The 20,507-nt window shown below is 35.7% G+C and overlaps 1 protein-coding gene across 5 annotated transcripts in view; it reads right to left on the bottom strand.

Annotated features, from left to right (window-relative positions):
- The window catches only part of WDFY3 (WD repeat and FYVE domain containing 3), a 242,775-nt gene that overhangs the window by 147,026 nt on the left and 75,242 nt on the right, over positions 1 to 20,507 (bottom strand). For all 5 annotated transcript variants that reach the window (XM_032498818.1, XM_032498840.1, XM_032498836.1 and 2 more), the window contains 2 exons: positions 13,053 to 13,263; positions 1,723 to 1,846 (listed from right to left, as the gene is read on the bottom strand). In XM_032498818.1, coding sequence (XP_032354709.1) covers positions 1,723 to 1,846; positions 13,053 to 13,232 — 304 coding nt within the window. In that variant the 5' untranslated portion in view covers positions 13,233 to 13,263. The remainder of the gene's footprint in view (positions 1 to 1,722; positions 1,847 to 13,052; positions 13,264 to 20,507) is intronic.

Here is a 20,507-nt window from a genome sequence, read left to right as displayed (position 1 = left end):
TCAGTCATATTGAGGGGAGGTTCAAGAAAACAGAGGAGTAGGGGAAGATTTTATGAAGAAAATATTGAAAACTAGTTTTTTTTAAGGCAATTATTAACTCTGATAGAGGTGAAAACGTTTTCAAGAAAGGAAAAGTAAACACAGCATACCATATTGCTCATCTTTGTCTAGTATTTTAACTCACAATAATATAATGAGGGGGAGGAATAGCTCAAGTGCTTAGAGCACATGCTTAGTATGCATGAGGTCCTGGGTTCAATCCCCAGTACCTCCTCCAAAAATAAATACATCAACCTAACTACCTGCCTCCCCAAAATAAATTTTAAAAATAATGATTACTAATCTAGTCAAACTATGAGAGGATGATATGGGGGTAAGAAGTGTGCATCTGTGGGGTAGCAATGGTTAGCTTAAGAGTAAAAGTCTCATTTTCTCCTGTGGGAAGTCAGAAGATAGTGTCTAAGTATGAAAAATCAAGAGCACACACTGTAAGCATGTGACATAGAGATACACACCAAAAACAGGTTAAGAGAGGTTAAAAAGTGCATCTCAGGAGTAGAAACTAGGGATGAAGCAGGATAGTGAAAAGGAGATGCTGTTTTTAATAATAAGCCTTTTAACTATTTGACCATAAAACCATCTGCCCATATACTTTTAAAACTGAAAATAAAAAATAAAAAAGTAAGATTAAATAAGATTACATAACAAGGCATTACTGTTATTATTAGAAAAATAATAATTTGATCTGTGGAAAAGATAAGTGATTTTTGAAAAAGATAATAGAAACAAAATTTAAATTATTGATTTCTCAAATGTTTCAGTAAGAAAGCTATCACTCAACCATTACAAAACCAAAACAGCAAGTTACAAATTAAGATAAAAATCACTCATACATGTTGCTAATTTAGAAAATGACTAATGGTAATTACAATCCAAAAAGCTTATTTTAATCTTGATTAAAAGGGATGCTACTCTATGAAGTTCAAAATTATCTAATTATGAGAAAAAATATTCAGGCAGCATTTATGAAAGGCCTACTATGTAAAGCACTGTGGTAACGACTGTACTTACATAAAGACTCCTAAATAGTTCATGGTCTAATTGGAAGATAGAGAAACATACACAAATACCACTCGTGAAGCTGAGTAGTTAAGAAGAGAAAATTTTTTCCTTGATTAAGGGAATCAAGAAACATTCTGTCTAGGAAGTATGACTTAATTCAAGCTGAGAAGATTTAGATATATTAAGATGGGGTGAGATTCTCCTCCTTGGGTGAAGCATCACAAGCAAAGGACAGAAGGAGGCATCGACATGTTTCGGAGCGCAAGCTACACAGTTTGCTTGAAATACACAAAAAAGAAACAGGAAACCAAAAAGGGTAGATGCACACACACAAAATACATACACATATACATCTCTCCAGACCCTGGGTTTGCCTTGAATGTCATGCTAGGAATTTGGACTTTGTTCAGAAGGAAACAGAGCCTTGTTAAAAGGGTTGGGTGGGGGTGGTAGTGGTCCAAGGAAAGCAGCTCTGTGTAGAAATATTCGAGAGTAGGTGTTGAGACTAACAGAAGGCTGTGACCATAAGAATGGGAATGGGGCCTTGTACTGAAATCCACCTGCTTAGAATCCGGTCAATTTTCTGTTTAATTTCAACAGTACTTTTACTGAACTGTCCATTCAAATAAATCAGTTCTTACTGGTTTCTGTAAAAAATACCTGTGGATTTGTTTGATGCTCTCCTTCGAATTTCTGTCACCATCAGTCGTGAGACTTGTGTTGTGAACTGCAGAAGATCAGAAAATTTTTCTGTCATTGTATTTGGCGGAGCATTTCCAAAAACCTGTGGATGAGAAAAAAAAATTAATAAAAGCACTGTCAGCTTTTTTCTTTTATTTGTGCTTTTCAAAGTGTGGTTTGACTGAAAATCAAGTAAAAAACAAGTATGCTTGCACAGCTGCTCCAGATCTGAATGATGTATTTAAAACACAAGTCTTTCAACAAACCACATCCAGCCACATGTCCTTAAACACATAAAACAATCTGTTGAATGAATACTTAAATAAAATCTAAAAGCCAAAAACTAGTTATCTGTAAAATTTAAATCAATCTTACCAGTAAATTTTAGAAATAGGATGTTTCTCTGAAGAAATCTAAATTAAGAATTTAGAGAAAAGTGGTTTCCTTGATGGTGAAAAGCTTCATCAGATGGCAAAAAGCAGGGACTTATCTATTGCTAAGTCCTAGGATGAATACAGAATTCACTAAACTCATTTTATATCTCAGAATTTCTGAATGCTAACCACAGTAATTCCCAAATAAGACTGTTAGAAAAAATACTAGAATAAAGAAAATGAATGAGTGGATCACGAAATACACTTGTGTTTACAAAAATCCAAGACAAATGAATTTTAGAATAAATTATTCTTGAAGATATGCTGGTATGGGTTCAGCAAAGAGAATAAGAAAATAAAACCTGGACAGACTATCATAGGAAAAGAAATGGTATTATAACAGATATATAACTGAGAGTATCCTGGAATATTTTTTTAAATGTTCCTTATAGCTAAAAGGAAATTCTGTGTCTCCTAAAATTATTATGAGAGTTCTTGACCATAACACTAATTAAATAATATTTTGTATTCTTATTGTCTGTTCAAATGTTACTACAAAGGTAGGAAACATATCTTACTCACCATGGTATTCCTTGCCAAACTTGCAACCTGTCTTTTATGGGGATGTTCCCTAAATATGGTTGTTCGTTTATACTGCCTGCCCCCAAAACCAAATTCTATAAAATGTTTAGATAGCATAAATTATAACATAGAATATAAACTAAAAGTAAGAAAGAAAACAAAATCAAGCAAATAAAAACACTAAGGTTAGGGAGATGGACTGGGAAAAGAGCTCTATATTACCACATTTTAGTCATGAATTTTGGCTTATATATACACGAGAGAAGATCTAGTCAATTACATGGTTCATAATGTTCTGAGGTAAGAAAAACATAATTTAAAAAGTATCTCTTTCTTCAAACTATAATATACAATTTTTTCCAAAAAGCCTAATAAAAGGATAATTTATAATATAATATCCTTGTAAAAGAAATGTTTCTAACATACTTAAATACTGTGTTTCTTACAACCACCCTCAAACTGAGCTTAAACTACCAAACACAATAAATCAGTTCTTCAGTGTATACTTTTTTCCATGTAGATAAGTCTATTCATTAACTTGACACAGGAATAATTTATCTCAAGAACAAATGAACTGTTCTTTTCAGGAACTCCTTAATAAATCATTTTTTCTGCTGAGACTTTGATAAATGTTATGTGCTTACAGTTAACCTGTGTTGCCTGTTAAATAAGACCCATATTATCTAACAAACAAACTGAAGACGGATCAGAAATTGAGAAGTCTAACAGTGACATGCTTGAATAGCTATTCCTCGTCCACTCAGTATGTGACTGCCTAATGAAGGTGTTTATAAAACAACTACATATTTTGCTCAATTATTAAGTCTTTTATCAAATTGATTTAGATTTAAAGTAGATAAATATTCCTATTATTCAGACTATATTGATATATAATTTGCTCCTAAGAATTATTAAGCACTATTTATTCCTTAGAGTATGACAACTTCATAAGACAGGCTGCTCATTTCTTAGATAGTATAGCATATGGTTTATTCAAGCAGTTTTCATGCTGGGTGAATAATACACTGCTAAAAATGCAGCTAACTTTTCAGGCAAATCCTGATGTATACGGGTTTATTGCCATAGGGAAATTTTTTCAAAAGGGAAGTCCTGCTTGAATTGACCAATCCAAAGTTAATGTTATGTCTGATTTGCTAATCTGAAATCAACAACTATTGCTTCTTTGACATAAATAATCTTCAGTGATCCAACAATGCTGATTCTTTCATTTATTCACTCATAAATATTTACTGGTCTCCTATAAATGACTCCAGGCGTATATATTTGAAGTCATGAACACAAAGGTAAATAAAGAATTGTGAATACAAAGGCAAATAAAGCAAATATGATTCCAGTGCTCATGGAGTTTACATTTTAGTACAGGAGGCAAATGTTAAGTTAATTAAAAAATGAAAATTATGTTGGATAGTGACACATTACAAAGGAAATAAACACGGTAACTGAAAGGGAATGCCTGAAGTGGGAAAAGACTGTCAGAAAAGGTTTCTCTGAGACAACACTGATGCTGAAGGATCATTCTGAATAAAGAAAAAAGGTCACAATAAGGAAAGACGGTGCCAGGCAGTGAGATCTGTACTAAGATCTCAGCATGGGCAAGAGGCTGGACGGCTGAGGAGTCAAAACTGGGTGAAGCCGGAGTGTTTCAAATGAGAGGTGAAACGGTACAAGATGAAGCTGGAGAAGTACAAGGGCTAAAGCATGAACCTGACATTTTAGATAACACCGAATATATAAGGCAGCAAAGAAAAGACTAGATTTTTTGTAATGGACTTTAACAACTAAATTTTAAAATATCAGGTATGTATTCACTACCCTCCACAAACAGTAGGAAACAGACAATGCTTCAATCACACATTTAAATGTGCTCCACAGAGGCTGGAGCATGAAGCTGGGAGCCAGGAGGCTTGGATTCTCCTTCTCACCCTCAGGGACTGACTACTGATCAAAATTTTCTGGTTCTTAGTTCCCTCATGTGTCAAAGGAGAGAGCTGAGCAAGAGAAGTGGTAATACATTCAACTCAGAGGGTTGAGTCTATAATAGACATGTGACATTCATAACCCAGATGAAAAAATAGTACCGAGGAAAAAACGCACAACAATCATTATCACATAATGAGCACCGACAAATACTTGACATGTAATGTCATTCAAATTTCATTAAATCCTATACAGTATCCCCATTTTAGAGACAAGGAAATTAAGAGTTAGAGAAGGTAAACAATAAGAGGTGGTGGAGAGAGAATTCAAAATTAGGTCTGTCTCCTAAACAGACATTTCTCCAATGAAGACACACAAATGGTCAATAGGCACATGAGAAAATGCTCAGTACCACTATGAGAAAAATGCAAATCAAAACTACAATGAGTTATCATCACACACTGGTCAGAGTGGCCATCGTTAAAAAGTCCACAAAAAGTAAATGCTGGAGAGGGTGTGGAGAAAAGGGAACACCCCTACATGTTAGTGGAAAGGTAATTTGGTGCACCATTATGGAAAATAGTATGGCGATTCCTTAAAAAACTAAAGTTGCCATATGATTCAACAATCCCACTCCTGTGCAAATATCTGGAGAAAACTTTAATTAAAAAAGATAGCCCAGTGTTCACAGGAGCACTAGTTACAACAGCCAAGACATGGAAGCAACCTAAATGTCCACTGACAGATGACTAGAAAAAGAAGCTGTGGTACACACACACACACACACACAGTGGAATACTACTCAGCCATAAAAATAATGAAATAATGCCATTTGCAGGAACATGGATGGACCTAGAGATGATCATACTAAGTGAAGTAAGTCAGACAGAGAACGACAAATTCCATATGATATCACTTACATGTGGAATCTAAAAAAAATCACACAAATGAACTTATTTACAAAACAGAGATAGATTCACACACATAGAAAACAAACTTATGGTTACCAAAGAGGAACTAGGAGTCTGGGACTTGTAGATGTGGACTGCTATATATAAAACAGCTAAACAACAAGGTCCTACTGTATAGCACAGGAAACTATATTCAATTTTCTTGCAATAACCAAAAATATGAAAAAGAATATAAATGTGTAACTGAATCACTATGCTATACACCAGAAGCTAACACAACATTGTAGATCAACAATACTTCAATTTTTTAAAAATCCTGTAAATAAACCATAATGGAAAGAATATGAAAAAGAATATATATATACATATATATCTGAATCACTTTGCTACATACCAAAAGCTAACACAACATTGATTATATTTTAATTTAAAAAAAAAAATTAGGTCTGATTCCAAGCTGTGCTCTTTGTCACTCAGTACTGTATTTCTCAATTAAACTACACATGAACCCTATCACTAAAACTTTGTACAGTATTCACCTTAAGAGGTAATTAGTATAGTTTGACTTGTTTTTAGAAGGGTCATTTTTAATATCCATCTAAATAAATTTCAGAAAATTTCCTAGCTGCTCTTCAACTAAGTATTTTTGGTATACTCAGGGAGAATAAAGGAATGGTGTTACCTAACAGCATGCAGAAAGCAGAGACTCAATATATATATTACCTTATGAAGCTGTTCAATAAAATTTTATTAAATATTAATAACAGAGAGGCTGGAATTTTCACAAAGTTTTCTAAAATGGTGTCTTTTCCCCTTAAATATACATAATATCTAAAATTAAGTTAGAGAGTACTGACCATCATTAGTTTAATAATTAGTTTAAATAATGTGCTATATACGTAACAGATTTTAAAAATTGAGAACGAAGTTGTACTTTCATTATCTCATACTGTGAGTTAAGATTTCTTATCAATTAATATAAATCATTAGGTAAACACTTATGCTCTTCTTGTTTCTAAGAAGGACCACCAACTTCTGGGAGAGTACACTGAGAACGTGTATCTCAGTCCTTCTCTCTCCTTCTAGGGTATGCCTGCCTCCTGAGAACATGCACTCTCATCTGCTCTGGGTGTGGCTTATCTAGTTTTGCCAATGACTGGGTAAGTAAACTTAACTCTTGCAGGGGTGAAATTAGCAAGTCCTTGGTTGCACAGACTTAACTTCAATCCTCCAACATCAACTGCACTGGTATCATGTAATAAGTAACAAAGCTGTATATCTGTAAATATAAGCTGCATATATGTAAATAGTTCATCTGTCTGACCCTTGATCTCTCTCTCATTTGGTTCTAAATTTGAGTATCCTTCTTTTAGAGCCAACAATTTGAAAAATAAAGGTTACCTGTAAGGAGTAAAAAAGAGACACTAGGTCCAACTTAGATGTTTCTTGAACATTAATTAGAAATAAATTCAAAAATTAGAGGAGTTTTTAAAAGAACTCTAGTTAGTAAAGATTATATTTTAACATACACAATGAAGTGTGATAACATATACCAAGGTAATTAACAACGGCAGTTAATTTTTTGATGACTAAACGTTATTCCTTTTTGAATAAGTTTAAAGCAAGTATTTCTTCTGTAAGCTTTTGTTCTTGGGACTAAAGGTTAATTTTTTTTAAGAATGCTGTTTAAATGTTATCAAGCTATTCTCAGAATCCACCATAATCTTTCCATTTGAGAGAATCAGTGAGAAGGAAGGTACCAGCAGGGTCGTTGCAGGACTGTGAGGAAGACCACAGGAGGCAGCTGAACAACCCAGCATGAGACCTGGCTCAGAAAAGGACTCAACACATGTCATTTCTCAACCTGTGTCTCTTAAAGGCAGAAACCACGCACTGGAATAACACTGCTGAGCACACTTTAAAAACGATTCTGTAGATGGATGCCCATGTCTAACAGTAATATGGTTTATTTGCCATTTAGTATGAATCAAGCAAACTCTCAAACACTGACGGTACAGTTCATTTTGGGCAATCATGGCAGGAAGTCTGGAGCCATACTGAGCTATTCACTCACCCAAGTTACTTCTTACTAGCGGAGAATGTTCATGTATAAATTGTTAACATTAAATAAATATGGTTATCTATTTAAAAATTTAATAGATTTGATGCCTTATCTAAGGACAATTTTACTTTGTTAATAAGCCAATGAACAGAATTTATATATATTATAAAATTAGTCACAATGGTACAGAAATAACTTTATCTTTTCATTAGTTAAGAGATGAATGAATCTTTATGATACTTAAATCACTCATTGTGAGGTCTACGGCAATGTATACACATGTGCTTTTTTTTTTACATATATATTCCTTTTCAGATTCTTTTCCATTACAGGTTATTACAAGATATTGAATATAGTTCCCTGTGCTCTATAGTAGGTCCTTGTTGTTTATCTTTTTTATATATAGTAGTGTCTATATGCCAATCCCAAATTCCTAATTTATTCCACCTCCCCACCCCTTTCCCCTTTGGTAACCACAGTTTGTTTTCTATGATTGTGAGTCTATTTCTGGTTTGTTAAATAAGTTCATTTGTAATTTTTTTAAGATTCCACATAGAAGTGATATCATATGATATTTGTCTTTCTCTGACCTTACTTCACTTAACATGATAAGTCTCCAGGTCCATCCATGTTCCTGCAAATGGCATTATTTCATTCTTTTTTATGGCTAAGAGAGAAATATTCCACTGTTTATGTACTTTTAAAAATGGGCCAACTAAAAACTTCTGACTTGAAAGAATAGTTAGAGACTTAATGGCAACACAGAACACAAGAGAACTAAGTCAAACAGTCTAAGTAACAAAGAATAATCACTAGAACATCTCAAGTCTACTTAAATCAACAAACAAGTATTTGCATGATTCTTTGAACTGATTCATTGAACTGACTGGGAAAGCCTGATGACGTGCGATGGGACACATATGCAACATATTATTAATTTATGTTAACAGCTGAAAATAACAATCGCCCTAACTATTGTTAACATTATCGTCACCTTGTCAATGTTTGTGAGCCTGAGAGAAGGGAATTACTCCAAACTACTCAGTAGCCAATAGGACACTGTGATACTGAAGTAAAACAAAAACAAAGCCAAACTTCCTGAAACTGTTTCCAAAAAATTAATGACTGTCACCTCAACAGGGCTTGAAAAAATGGTTTGTCTGTAATCAATTGTCTCATCCATTGTCAAAATAGCTATTTTAAACCTTTCCCCACCTCTCCTCATTCTCCTACTCTATCATCTCCCTCCTCCATCATTCTCAGCTTCTTATTTCATACATTAAAAAATGAGCACCCCCCCCCCAAATACACTGATATCTCCATCCTCTGCTCCTATTCTACCCAATCCAACCCCATGGGTGGTATGTGAACTAGTCTCTCTTACTATGTCCATCCTTCTACTCCTGCCCTTCTGCTTTACCAGCCTAGCAAAACTTAAATCCCAATAAATAATGTATCCGTCTTCCTTCTCTACTTCTACACACACTCTGCTTTGTGCCTGCAAGAGAAAATTCACACACCTGCATGGATAAGATCCAGTACAAATTTACTTTCTCTTATCTTCATTGGGTCCTCAATACTTTTTAATTATTTTGTTGTCCCTTTTTGATTCTTTCTCTCATTCCTTTTCAGTAATATTCCAAACCATCACAATGCCCTGAGGTCCCCTACTCAACCTACTTCCTCAGACTTTTAACAGACCTCATCTGCTGTTGATAACTACAGGAAACTGAGGTCATCAAGCAAGATCTCACTCAACGTCCCACTACCTTCATATAAATCTGTGTCGCACCCAACAAAACATGCTCTCCTGCAGGATGCTGTGTCTCTCTCTTGTTCAAAGCTCACCTATCCATCTGTAATTTGAACCCATGCTCTCCTCTCAATTTCACTCTCTTAAAAATTTCCAAATTCCCCCTTCTGCTGCTTTCTTCCCTTCTCTTCATGAGCATGCCTGGATCTTCCCCACTTTTAAAAACAAAGTAAAATACTAGAAACATAAATACAAATGTTCTTATTGCCAGATTCACCTCCATCAATCTCTTTTGTTCTCTCATCTTCCACGGTTCTACAAGCCGAGTACATAATGTCTCATCTCGTCTCCCAACCACAACTCAATTCATTGCTTTCTGGCTCCACCATCTAGTGACTTTCCAACTGGCAAACCTCATGCACACTTTTCAGTCCTTTTCTTATCGGGTCTCTATTGTACATGACAGTGCTGACTGCTCTCCTCCTTCCTGCAACTTCTGTCTCTTGAGTTCCATAATCACCCTCTCCTGATTCTTTCTGTACTGCTACTGACCAGCTCCTGTTCTGTAATCTTTATGTGTTCCCCTCTTTCATTACTTAGTCATATTCTCCAGGCTTCATCCTTGGCTACTGCTCTTCTCATGTGGAGCGTGAGCCATGAGTCATCTCCTGTCCCGTCCCCTTCCAGGGTTCCAACTACCACATCTCTGCGGTAGTCCCCAAAATACATATCCAGCCACAACTCCTCACCTGAGCTTCTAATTGATGACTGAATATCTCCACCTGGGAAGCTCACAAATAGTGCCCCAAAAAGAATCTATCCTCTACACCTTCTTTCTTAGCTGCTGGGAAAAACATCCACCCAAATTAGAAACCGAGGAGACATTCTTGCTTTGGCTCCTTCTCCTCTCTTATTTTATTGCTTAGAATATACTTCACTGGCTCTGCACGCCTCCAGGAAAAAGTACAGCTCTTAATATGACATAAAACCTGTCATGATGTGCCTCCTGTCAGTCTTGACAGTCTTACTTTTTGCCTCTCCTTGACGTAAAACCAACTTCTTGGACCGTTAATAGACACTAGCACGTATCAAAATGCTTGGCCTTTTACCTTGACTCATGCTTGAACTTCATGTCTCTGATACTACATTTCTTTGTTACTCCATTATCGGTTTATGCACCTACCTCTTCTCCAACAGAATTATATGTTTTTCTTCTTCATTGTACTTCAGATTCACAAGACTGGACTGTATCTTTTCTCAGAAACTCCAATATTCAGTAAAGTGGCACAATGTCTAACTGATATAAATTTCATCAAATGAATCAGCAGTTCACAACAACAGTACAAATGAAGGGACAAGCAAACAAATAAGCATGGAATACGTAGGGCCTACCGCTCTTTGGTGTCAAATTAGCTTTTGGCTTGGTGTAACACAAAACCTGAATGTATTTCAGCATAAACAGTTTATAATCTTTGCTTTCTCCTGCAATGTCTTTATTTTTAATGCAGTACCAACAATAACAGTAACAGACAAAAGTTCTCGAGGACAAACATTTGTTAAGTGCTTTAAGTACATTATCTACTTAGTTCTCATACCAACTCCAGAAGGTAGATATTCTTATTCTTATTTTAAAGCCCAGAAATTGAAGCCCCTCTCACGTGCAGCAGACATCTGGAGGTCTAAGCCCCAGAGAAGAACAACAGTAACAGCAGCACAACCAAGAACACTGACAGGTACAAACTGGAGATTAATTGAATGTCTGTCTACTGAACATGAAACACTAGCCTTGTTCAACTTCTCTTTAAGAAAACATTAGCTGATGTACATGTTCCAGGCAGGAGACTGGAAAATACTTGCTCCTGAAATGTCAACACATCCTAGGTTGAAGGATCTCCGCATTTTATCCAGCCAGATTATGTTACCATTGGAAAAGTCTCACCCCTACATAATTTCCAATCAGTGTTTCAACATCTCATTCTTAAATATTTATCAATGTATAAACAGTTATCACCAGACATCTGAATATTACTCTAATATTAAAGAAAATAATGTAAACCAAGAAAAACAGCAATTTGGAGCAAATAACAATGAAAGAAGCATAAGAAAATCTGACAAAGCTTTAAAACTTTCTGAGATAGGGAGACACTATATAATTTTAAGAGAATGAAAAGAGAAAGAATTTAAGGAAATTAAAAAGATGACAGCAGAAGGTCAGCCCAGAAGAGTTAGTATCTGATTGACAGAGTTGCGGAAAAGGGGAACATGTAAAACACAAAGGGGACAATATTCACCAAAAGAATTTCAAAATATTTTCCCAGAATTGAAAAGAACAAGTTTGCAGATTAACGTTAATCAGGAAGCCTCAGTAAAATTTCAAAATAATGAGAAAAAGAAGAACCTAGAAATTTTCAGACAAACTAGCAGACCCAGAGAACAAACAATAAAGAGACCAAGTGAGACTTTTCAGGGAGACAAGGAGTCACAGATGCAGGGGAAAGAGAAGGACATGGGAGAGGAAGAAATAAGGGAAGAGGAAGGAGGGAGAGAGACAGTGAGAGAGACATGGGGAGGGAAGGGGCAGGGAGGGGAGGAGAGAGAGAAAGGGCACCAGAGTTGGGGAGAAAGAGAGAGAAACAGGAAGGGAAGGAGCAAGACCTAGAAGAAGGGCAGAGACAGAGCAGGGCAGAGAAGGACAGGGGAAGGGAGAGGAAAAGACGAGAGAGAAAAGGAGACACGAAGAAAGGCAGAAATTGAGATAGTTATTTTATAAAGTCTCGGGAAAACAAGTTCTATAAAGATGGAAAAATAATAGTGATCTACTTTAAAGTTCATCTATGAATAATATTTACACCAGGGTCAGCAGAGTATAAACACTGAATCTTGTTTCAACAAATGGTATAATTGTGTGGAAAGGTAAGGAGGAGGGCAGCACGTATGAAGGAATATATGTATGCATGGTGAGGAGGTAAAAAAGCTAATTCTCACATTCCTCAGTAAGAAGTCAATTAGAACTGAACAATCAAGCAGCAGCAGTTATTTGGTATATTAACGTACGTTATGTAGAAGCTGGAAGACCCAAACGCGGCACTGCAATCAGCAGTGGAGTGCAGCAGGGCACCTATAAGCCTGTGGAACTACTTGACTTTTTAAAACTATGTGCATATAAATCTGTGATAAAAAATTTAAAGAATATTTTTTAAATCCCCACTAAGACTGCTACATGTAATCAACTCAACAGAAGGCAATAAAACGTTAACTCTATTTTGACTCTCTAGAGCCTATAACTCTATAACTAAATCTCTATAGAAAACCTGCCACAGAATAAAGCAAACTAAAATGATTCTTCGAAGTGTAAAAAGCCCTTGGGCAACTGTACCATTTGATGTCATAAACCATCACTTCAAAAGATAATGGAAATAACTAAGTGGTAATTTACAACCTACCTTCCTACCAAATATCAGCCATTAGGGGAACATTTCACAAAATACTCATAATCTTCCTTTTATCTGTTAGAAGTAAGGGGAGTTCATTCTGACCAGGTCTCACGTCACATTATAGCAAATTGAAAGGAAGGAATGAAAACATCAAGCGTCTTAAAAATTAACTCATTCTATCGTTTTTTTTCTATCTCAAGATTCCTGAAGTACCACCCCATCCTAGAAGGCATGTGCCTGGCGACCTGGACTCACCCTGTTAAACACTGGCAGCATCATGTACAGCTTCTCTTCTTGTTCCTTCTGAGTCATGTGCCGGGGAGGATGGCACAACTCAGTGAAGAGACGGCGGAGGTGCATCAGTCCTAAGGCGTTGTCTTGTGGGCTGCACTCCTCCTGCCTCGGCCGCCCCATGATCCTCTTCACCATGTTCATCTTGGCTGGTTGGTGATAAACACTTCTAATTCTGCAGGGAGATGTTCATACACAGTCAAAATGTCATTGCCTTGACTGGGTCAAACATGCATGGAAGAACTTATTAAAAATCTGAAAAATAAAAAATTCTATCTAAAATATTTTTTTCTACCTCTTTAAACAGAAAAGGTAGAGGCAAAGCTAATTTTGAGAAATCTCTCTAAATGGCAAATTATGAATCATGGCACTCAACGTTCCTGCTGGCTTTGCCACAATTTGGATAAAATGTAAAACATTAAATGTAAAAAATTAACTGGACAAGCAACAAGCATTTCCAATTAAGTTAGTCACAGCAAGTTCAACAAATAAAGGGATTACAAATCTTACAATTAGTATGCTGTTTAATAGATGAGCAAATGTATGAAGAATAAGAGAATAGAAAGTTAAACCTCACCTCAAAACATCTAACACAACCAAAAAAAAAAAAACCCACCAAGTTTTCTATTTTTAATTATTTAATTTTTTTCTATATAAAGGATTATACTTGGGGTACCTGCTGAAGAGTTTACATTATAGTTTGAAATATACAAATTAAATGATAACCTCAAATATATTATAAATCATAAGAAAAAAGTGAATATTATCATACAACTGAAGACCACTTCGGCAGGTCATGTTAACTCATTTCGTGGATCATGACAAGCAATTTTTTAAAAAGTGGAATAGAATATAATACTGTAAAATCAACTATATTCCAATGGAAAAATGAATGAAATAGAAGATATTGGAATACACGTAGGAAGGGTAATTATTATTTCATGAAACTTATTTTAGGTAGGGGTGTATTTGTATATACTGAATCACAGTGTAAAATGCATCCCTGGCTAGAGCTGCAGTTAAGAAATAAAGAGCCCAACCACTGGGTCAGAACACACACCAGAATCAGTAACACTCAGCTTTCAGAAAGCATCATCAGTCCTTTTCAACCACCACTAACCGTGCCAGCAATTAGCTAATTTCAGACACATAAAGAGGGTATCTTACAAAAGGAACAAGGAAGGTTGGGAGGACATTACAGATATATAGAACTTGAGAAAAGGGCAGTTTGTTTTTTAATCTGTAGAAAAGCAGGAATAACCTGAAGATTAATTTTTAATTTTGCTACATAAGCCAGTATGCCATTTCTTAAGAAATGAGAGACTACTGCAAGGCTAGAGCTTTATTTATTAAACATCTGCCTATTGATTTTTTTTTAAAACCATGAAAAATAGCATCTTAAACATGCTGGTCCTTGAGAATTTTGAGTGGATTCCATGTGTGGCTGCAGGCATATGGCTATGCATCCTAGCTCGACTCCAACAGGAGGCCACGATGTGACTCATCACAGGTGAGGAGCAGGAAGACACACTCTGCCTGGGGCTCTGCCAATGGCCGTCTATGCTGAAGGACCACTGTGCCAAGAGCACTCAATACTGCCAGGTGTCCAGGCGCAGGGAAGAGTGTTTAGACCACAGGTGCAGGCCGAGGAGAACACCTGAACTACAAAATGACAGTCGGTCCAGTTCAAAGTTGTTCAACATATTTCATTCTCAGAAAATGTGTCTAAGTTCTCCAAGTGTAAATATAAAGATTTCAACAAATACATTCAAACAGCCTACTACGTGTTGGTATTTATCATCCTGGAAAACACTCAGACCAAAAATAACATTTGAAATGAATTATAAAACTTGTGCAAATTAGCTAACATTTTAGATTGTACATAGATCTGCTCTGTTTCTTAGCCTACAATTCAGTTCATAATCTAGAGTGTGTGGGTAGGAGTTAGGGGATTCATGATCCTCTAAAACTTTAAAATAATTTTTTTAAGGGATCTCCAGTTTTCAAAGAGGGCTATGACATTAAAAAGTCAAGCCTCAATCTTTATTTATAGAGTTTCAAAGCATTTTCAGACCATTTCCTTTGCTCCTCATTCCAACTTAAGCAAGTGGGCCAAAGAGAAAATTAATTCTACCTTTCTGTGAGGCCCCAAGACAAGAACAACTTGCTCAAAATCTCCCGGGGAAAAAGAACTGAATGGGAATCCAGGACTCCCACCTCCTGGTCCAGCCCTTCTCGCTTACTCATATTCATGTGCCCATTTTAAATTACAGAATTCTTGGCAACTTGATTCTAGAATATTAATTTTTTTTTAGCATCAAGTAGCAACTAGAATGGAAAAATTTTTTAATTTTTCTGAAGATGCACTAAATTAATCAACATTTATTTCAGTAAACTCACAAACACAATGACAAACATTAACCAGATGTAATCAAGCTATTGTGCCATCGTTATATAATATTTATCAGATACAAAGGGGTGTATATATATCAGTCAGCTAAATGGGTTTACTGGTATTCTCAATTACTCAGATAATCTCAGTGATGGAAAAAAATCAGATTTCTCTTTTTCTCCTAATTTACCAAGAAATACTTAAGTATATCAAATTGCTGACTCATTGTTTTGTTTATACTTCAATGTTTATAATGTAGAGTATAATTTAGAACAAGAACTACCATGTTTAAAGTACTCTTCAGCAGTGAAAGGGAAGAAAAGAACAGGCACTTTTCGGTCCATCCTGTACAAATATGCCCGTATAAGATAGGTAACTTCAGGTGAAAGGCTCTTAATTCCCTTGAGTCTTGGGTTTCTCACAACAGTAAAATCTTTCCTCACAGCCTTTGTGTACCATGTATGTAAAATCACATCCTTTTTGTGAAATGCCAAGGACATTAGTTACATTCAGTAATTTAAAAATTTCTTATCTTTCCTCAACTTGATCATGTAACATTTAATTCCTTTTCATTTACATTTTAGTTATTTAAGCAAGTAAGGGAAAGGAAACAGCATAGGCTCTTACAGTGTTTCAGAGACTTACAAAATGATAAAAAATTAAGGGAACATTTATTTCTTAGATGCTCAATAAGAGGTTTATAAACCAATATAGAAGAGACAGGCAAAATTTAATAATAGTGGGGACAAATCATAGAATGATTATTTGGGGGGTAATGTTATTAGGGGTTTTCAAAATATTTACAAAGATTATTGTGTATAAGAACTAGTTTTCCAATATAAACTCTATTTTGTTTCACAAGAGAAAAGTGTTTGCACTGCCAACAGGGGGTTATTTAAATAGCAAGGAGATAATTATTGCAATGAGCTCAGACAGTATTTCTTATTCTAATCTCTTGTGTTAATGCTTGAAAATCCTCTGGAAATGCTTGAAAAATTATTTAAATCCTTTAAACAGTTTGTCATCATTTAAATTACAGAAGGGTATAGAAGAAGAAAGTAGCCTAAATTTGTAAAATGTATGTGTCAAGTAATTAATGGCCTTTGAGTAGCTTGGCTAAAAACTTATCTTTTCTAAGTAACTCCTTAATTCCACAAGAGAAGAAATAAGTAGCTCATATTACTTCAGAAAATCTTACAGTTTCATTAAAGAATTGTAAGTAATTCCTCAGGCTTTTATTTTTTTCTTAAACTTTCTGGGGGAAAATCCCACTTTTTCTTATACCATGGAGAGCAAAGGCAAAACTTCTTACACTTGTGAAGTATGTAGGCGAAGCTCTGAGAGGCTCCCAACATACTGTGAACGTAACCCAGCGATCAAATCTATACACTGAAAAAGAACTATAAGTACTATAAACCCTGAATTAGAATTAAAATTTCTATCTGCTGAAACATTAAGCTTTTTGCCTTCAAGGACAGTCATGATCAGGTTTTAGTCCCACCTACGAGATATTACAAGATCGGCCATCTCATTTATATGGCAAAATATAATTACTTCAGATCTGTTTCCAAAATCCCCCATCCTCCCCACCTCATCAGTAAACTCATCATCCTATACATACACTGCACTAGACAATTTCTCAAAGCATCTTTTCAGTGTGCTTAATTTTCTCTCTTCATAGACAAAAGCGTATTCCAAAGCAAAAGCACTGCCTTCATTTAAGAAGGCTTCCCTTAGATATGACTTCCAATTACGAGTAGCCACTGTTGACCTCTCTCTGACACCTTTCTTGAACTCTTCCTTCTAGGGCCCCCACTGCTGTTTTGGGAGCCCTCAAGACACATTTACCCTAATAATTAAATGACAGTTAGATTATTTGATATGATTAATATAGTATAATTAAATTATATTATGGAATAAACTTTTGCAGGCTGACCCGAGATTCCCCATCATTCTCTGAAAGTTTATAAGAATATGTGTTCAAAATTTTGGATAAAAGACCTGTAAAAGAATTTCTGTAGCACAATGCTTCTGTAATCTATGACTGCTTAATACTGACATATTTTGCATTATACACATCTCCACTAATCTCTAGTTCAAGTCATTCAGCTCTGTGATCACATATTCAGTATCCTCAGAGGAGGGATGGCACACTGCATAGTAGGCCGAAGGCATTCAGGGCCATATCCTTGACCTATCACTACTAAGAATTTCTCTATTTCTGAAATTTCAAGTTCCAAAATCTTACTCTGAGATTATAACTTTCAATCCACCCACTTTCTCGCTCCCTAAATCTCTGGTCCTCAATGGTATCCCTTATTCTTGACTTTTCCCAATCTTCCTATTCCTCAGCAGAGATTAGACTATGTTTAACCTCTTCAGTGACATTCAGATTCATTTCTTCATTTCTCTTGCACTCCTAAGCTATACACATTTACAACTAGTACCCATGTCTGGATGAATTCAACCACACAATTTGTCCATTTCTAATTGTGGGCTGTTGGATACTGTGGAGAAAATTCTACAGTTCTGCAGACTGGTTACAACATAAATTTATGATTCTCTAAAACTATCATTTTCATAAATAAAAACTAGTAATTCCAAATGGATTAAAGACTGAAATGTAAACAAACAATAAAATACTGGAAGAAAATATAAAAGGAAATACTTATAGTTTAAAATAAATTCTAAAAAAGGAAAAAAGAGAGACAGATATATAGCTAAAAATACCACAAAGTTAAAAGACAAATGACAAAAAGGCAAAAATAATAATGACCCTTATAACAAAGTATTAATAACTAGACTATTCACGGGACTCTTAAAAATCAACAACCTAATACCAACATAAGGATGGAATAGAAATAGACTGTCTCCAGGAAATATTCTTCACATGAAATGCAACAAAACACACACGTGAAAAGGTACTTAAAATCACTAATAATTAGAGAAATGCAAATAAAAACAAGTACAACTGTTTGCTCAGCTTTGCAAAAATTAATAGGATTTATAAAACATATTACATAGTAAGAATAGAAAAAAATGGAACTGTATACAACTTGCTGATTAGAATTATAAACTAGTAGTCTTTTTCAGAGCAATCTCATAGTATCCACATACCTACTCTTTCATCTAGTAATGCCTCTTCCAGGAAGCTGACCTAGAGTAATACTCACAGTACAAGGCGGTTTGCCGCACTGTACGTTTTTATAATTGTTTATAATAACGAAAAGTCAGAAACAGCCAAGTCCTTTAATGGAGGCATAGGTAACCCATGGTGCATCCATATTAAGGAATGAAGTTAGGAGAAAAAAAGAAGTTAAATTTTAAAAAGTCAGGATTTCAGCACCAAAATGTAAGGAGCCTAGAAGTCATCACTCCTGTGCTTACGTAAGAAACAGCTGAATAAACTGGAAACGAAGGACTTTCCTCAAACCCTCAGGGAACTGAGGCTGCAAGGCAAAGTAATCCCTGAAATCTGGAGAGACAGGCAAGTCCAGAAAGTTACAGCTGAAATATGCTTATCTAGAATAGAAAGCCCTGGAGCCATAAACTGGTGCGGACACTTAAATGTAAGTATAAAGAGCTGCTACGGGCTCAAGAGTGGACACGCATGAGAGGGTGAAGCTCCTGGGGGCCATAGTCTCCAGGCTCTCAGCACAACTTTCCTAGGCTGGGCTTCCAGGAACCCCACCAGATTCTCACAGAGAAGATCTGGGAAAGATCCCCTCTTGGCTCTGGCAGAGGGAGGGGAAGAGTAATTACTGTGAAATGTTCCCAGAGCAAACTCCATAATAAAGGCCTGTTCTCCAGGGTGGAAAAATGTATCTTAGTTCATCTCACCTGAGGGAAGGGCATCCTTCCCACTCCAACCCCCTACCCACTCCCAGCGTTCCAGTCTCACCTAAGGGGTGGGGGGTGCTGTTGGCTGAGAGAAGAAACAGCCCAAGGGAAACACTTGGGAAGGTCACAGCCCAGAGTCACAGGCCCACTAAAACACTGACTTTTAATCATAAGATTATAAAACAGTTCCCCTCTTCCACACTTAACAACCACACCAACCATGCTCTAAGGAAAGGATATAGCTCAAGGGGTAGAGCGTATGCTTAGCAAGCATGAGGTCCTGGGTTCAATCTGCAGTATCTCCTCTAAAAATAAATAAGTAAATCTAACTACCTACCCCTCTAAAAAATTGTTTTTTAAAAAGAAAAATTTATGTTCATGTATGATATATATGTATGTTCATGTATTACTGAAGCATTATGCTGTACACCAGAAATTAACACAACGTTGTAAACTGACTAAACTTCAATAAAAATACATTTATACAAAAAAAAAAGAAATGATAAAAATCAAAAGCACTGTAACAGATATGAAGAATGCTTTGATGAGCTCAACTGCAGACTGGTTATGGCCAAGGAAAGGATTAGTGAGCCTGGAGATAAATCAACAGAAGCTTCCAGAGAAGAGAGACTAGACCAGTGGTATATTTGAAGTAACAATGTTTAAGAACTTTAAATTTAATGACAGACATTAAACCACAGATACCAAAAGCTCAGAGACTATCAAACAAGATTAAATACCTAAAAGACTACATTTAGGCATTTCATATTCAAACTATAGAAAGTCAAAAATAAAGAGAGAATCTGGAAAGGGAGTGAGTTAAGAAGGGTGAGGGAAGGAGAAACACTTTACCTATGAAAGATCAGGAACGAACATTACAGTGGACTTCTCATCCAAAGCATGCAGACATGAAGAGAATGGAGGGAAATATTTGAAGTGTTGAAAGAAAAACCTACCAGCCTAGAATTCTATATTTAATAAAATTATCCTTCAAAAGTGAAAGAAGAATAAAGAATTTCTCAGAAAATCAAAAAATGTGGAAATTTATTGTGAGGCGACCTGCCATGAGAGAAATATTAAAAGTCGTTCAGGGAGAGAAAAATGACATAGGTCAGAAATTGTACAGGCATAATGTGTTTTACTGCACTTCACTGATTGTGTTTTTCCTAACTGAAGGTCTGTGGCAA

The sequence above is a fragment of the Camelus ferus genome, chromosome 2, assembly GCF_009834535.1.
Source record: "Camelus ferus isolate YT-003-E chromosome 2, BCGSAC_Cfer_1.0, whole genome shotgun sequence".
Taxonomy (NCBI): domain Eukaryota; kingdom Metazoa; phylum Chordata; class Mammalia; order Artiodactyla; family Camelidae; genus Camelus; species Camelus ferus.
Note: the sequence above shows the minus strand (reverse complement) of the source record. Positions and strands in the feature narration are given on the sequence as shown.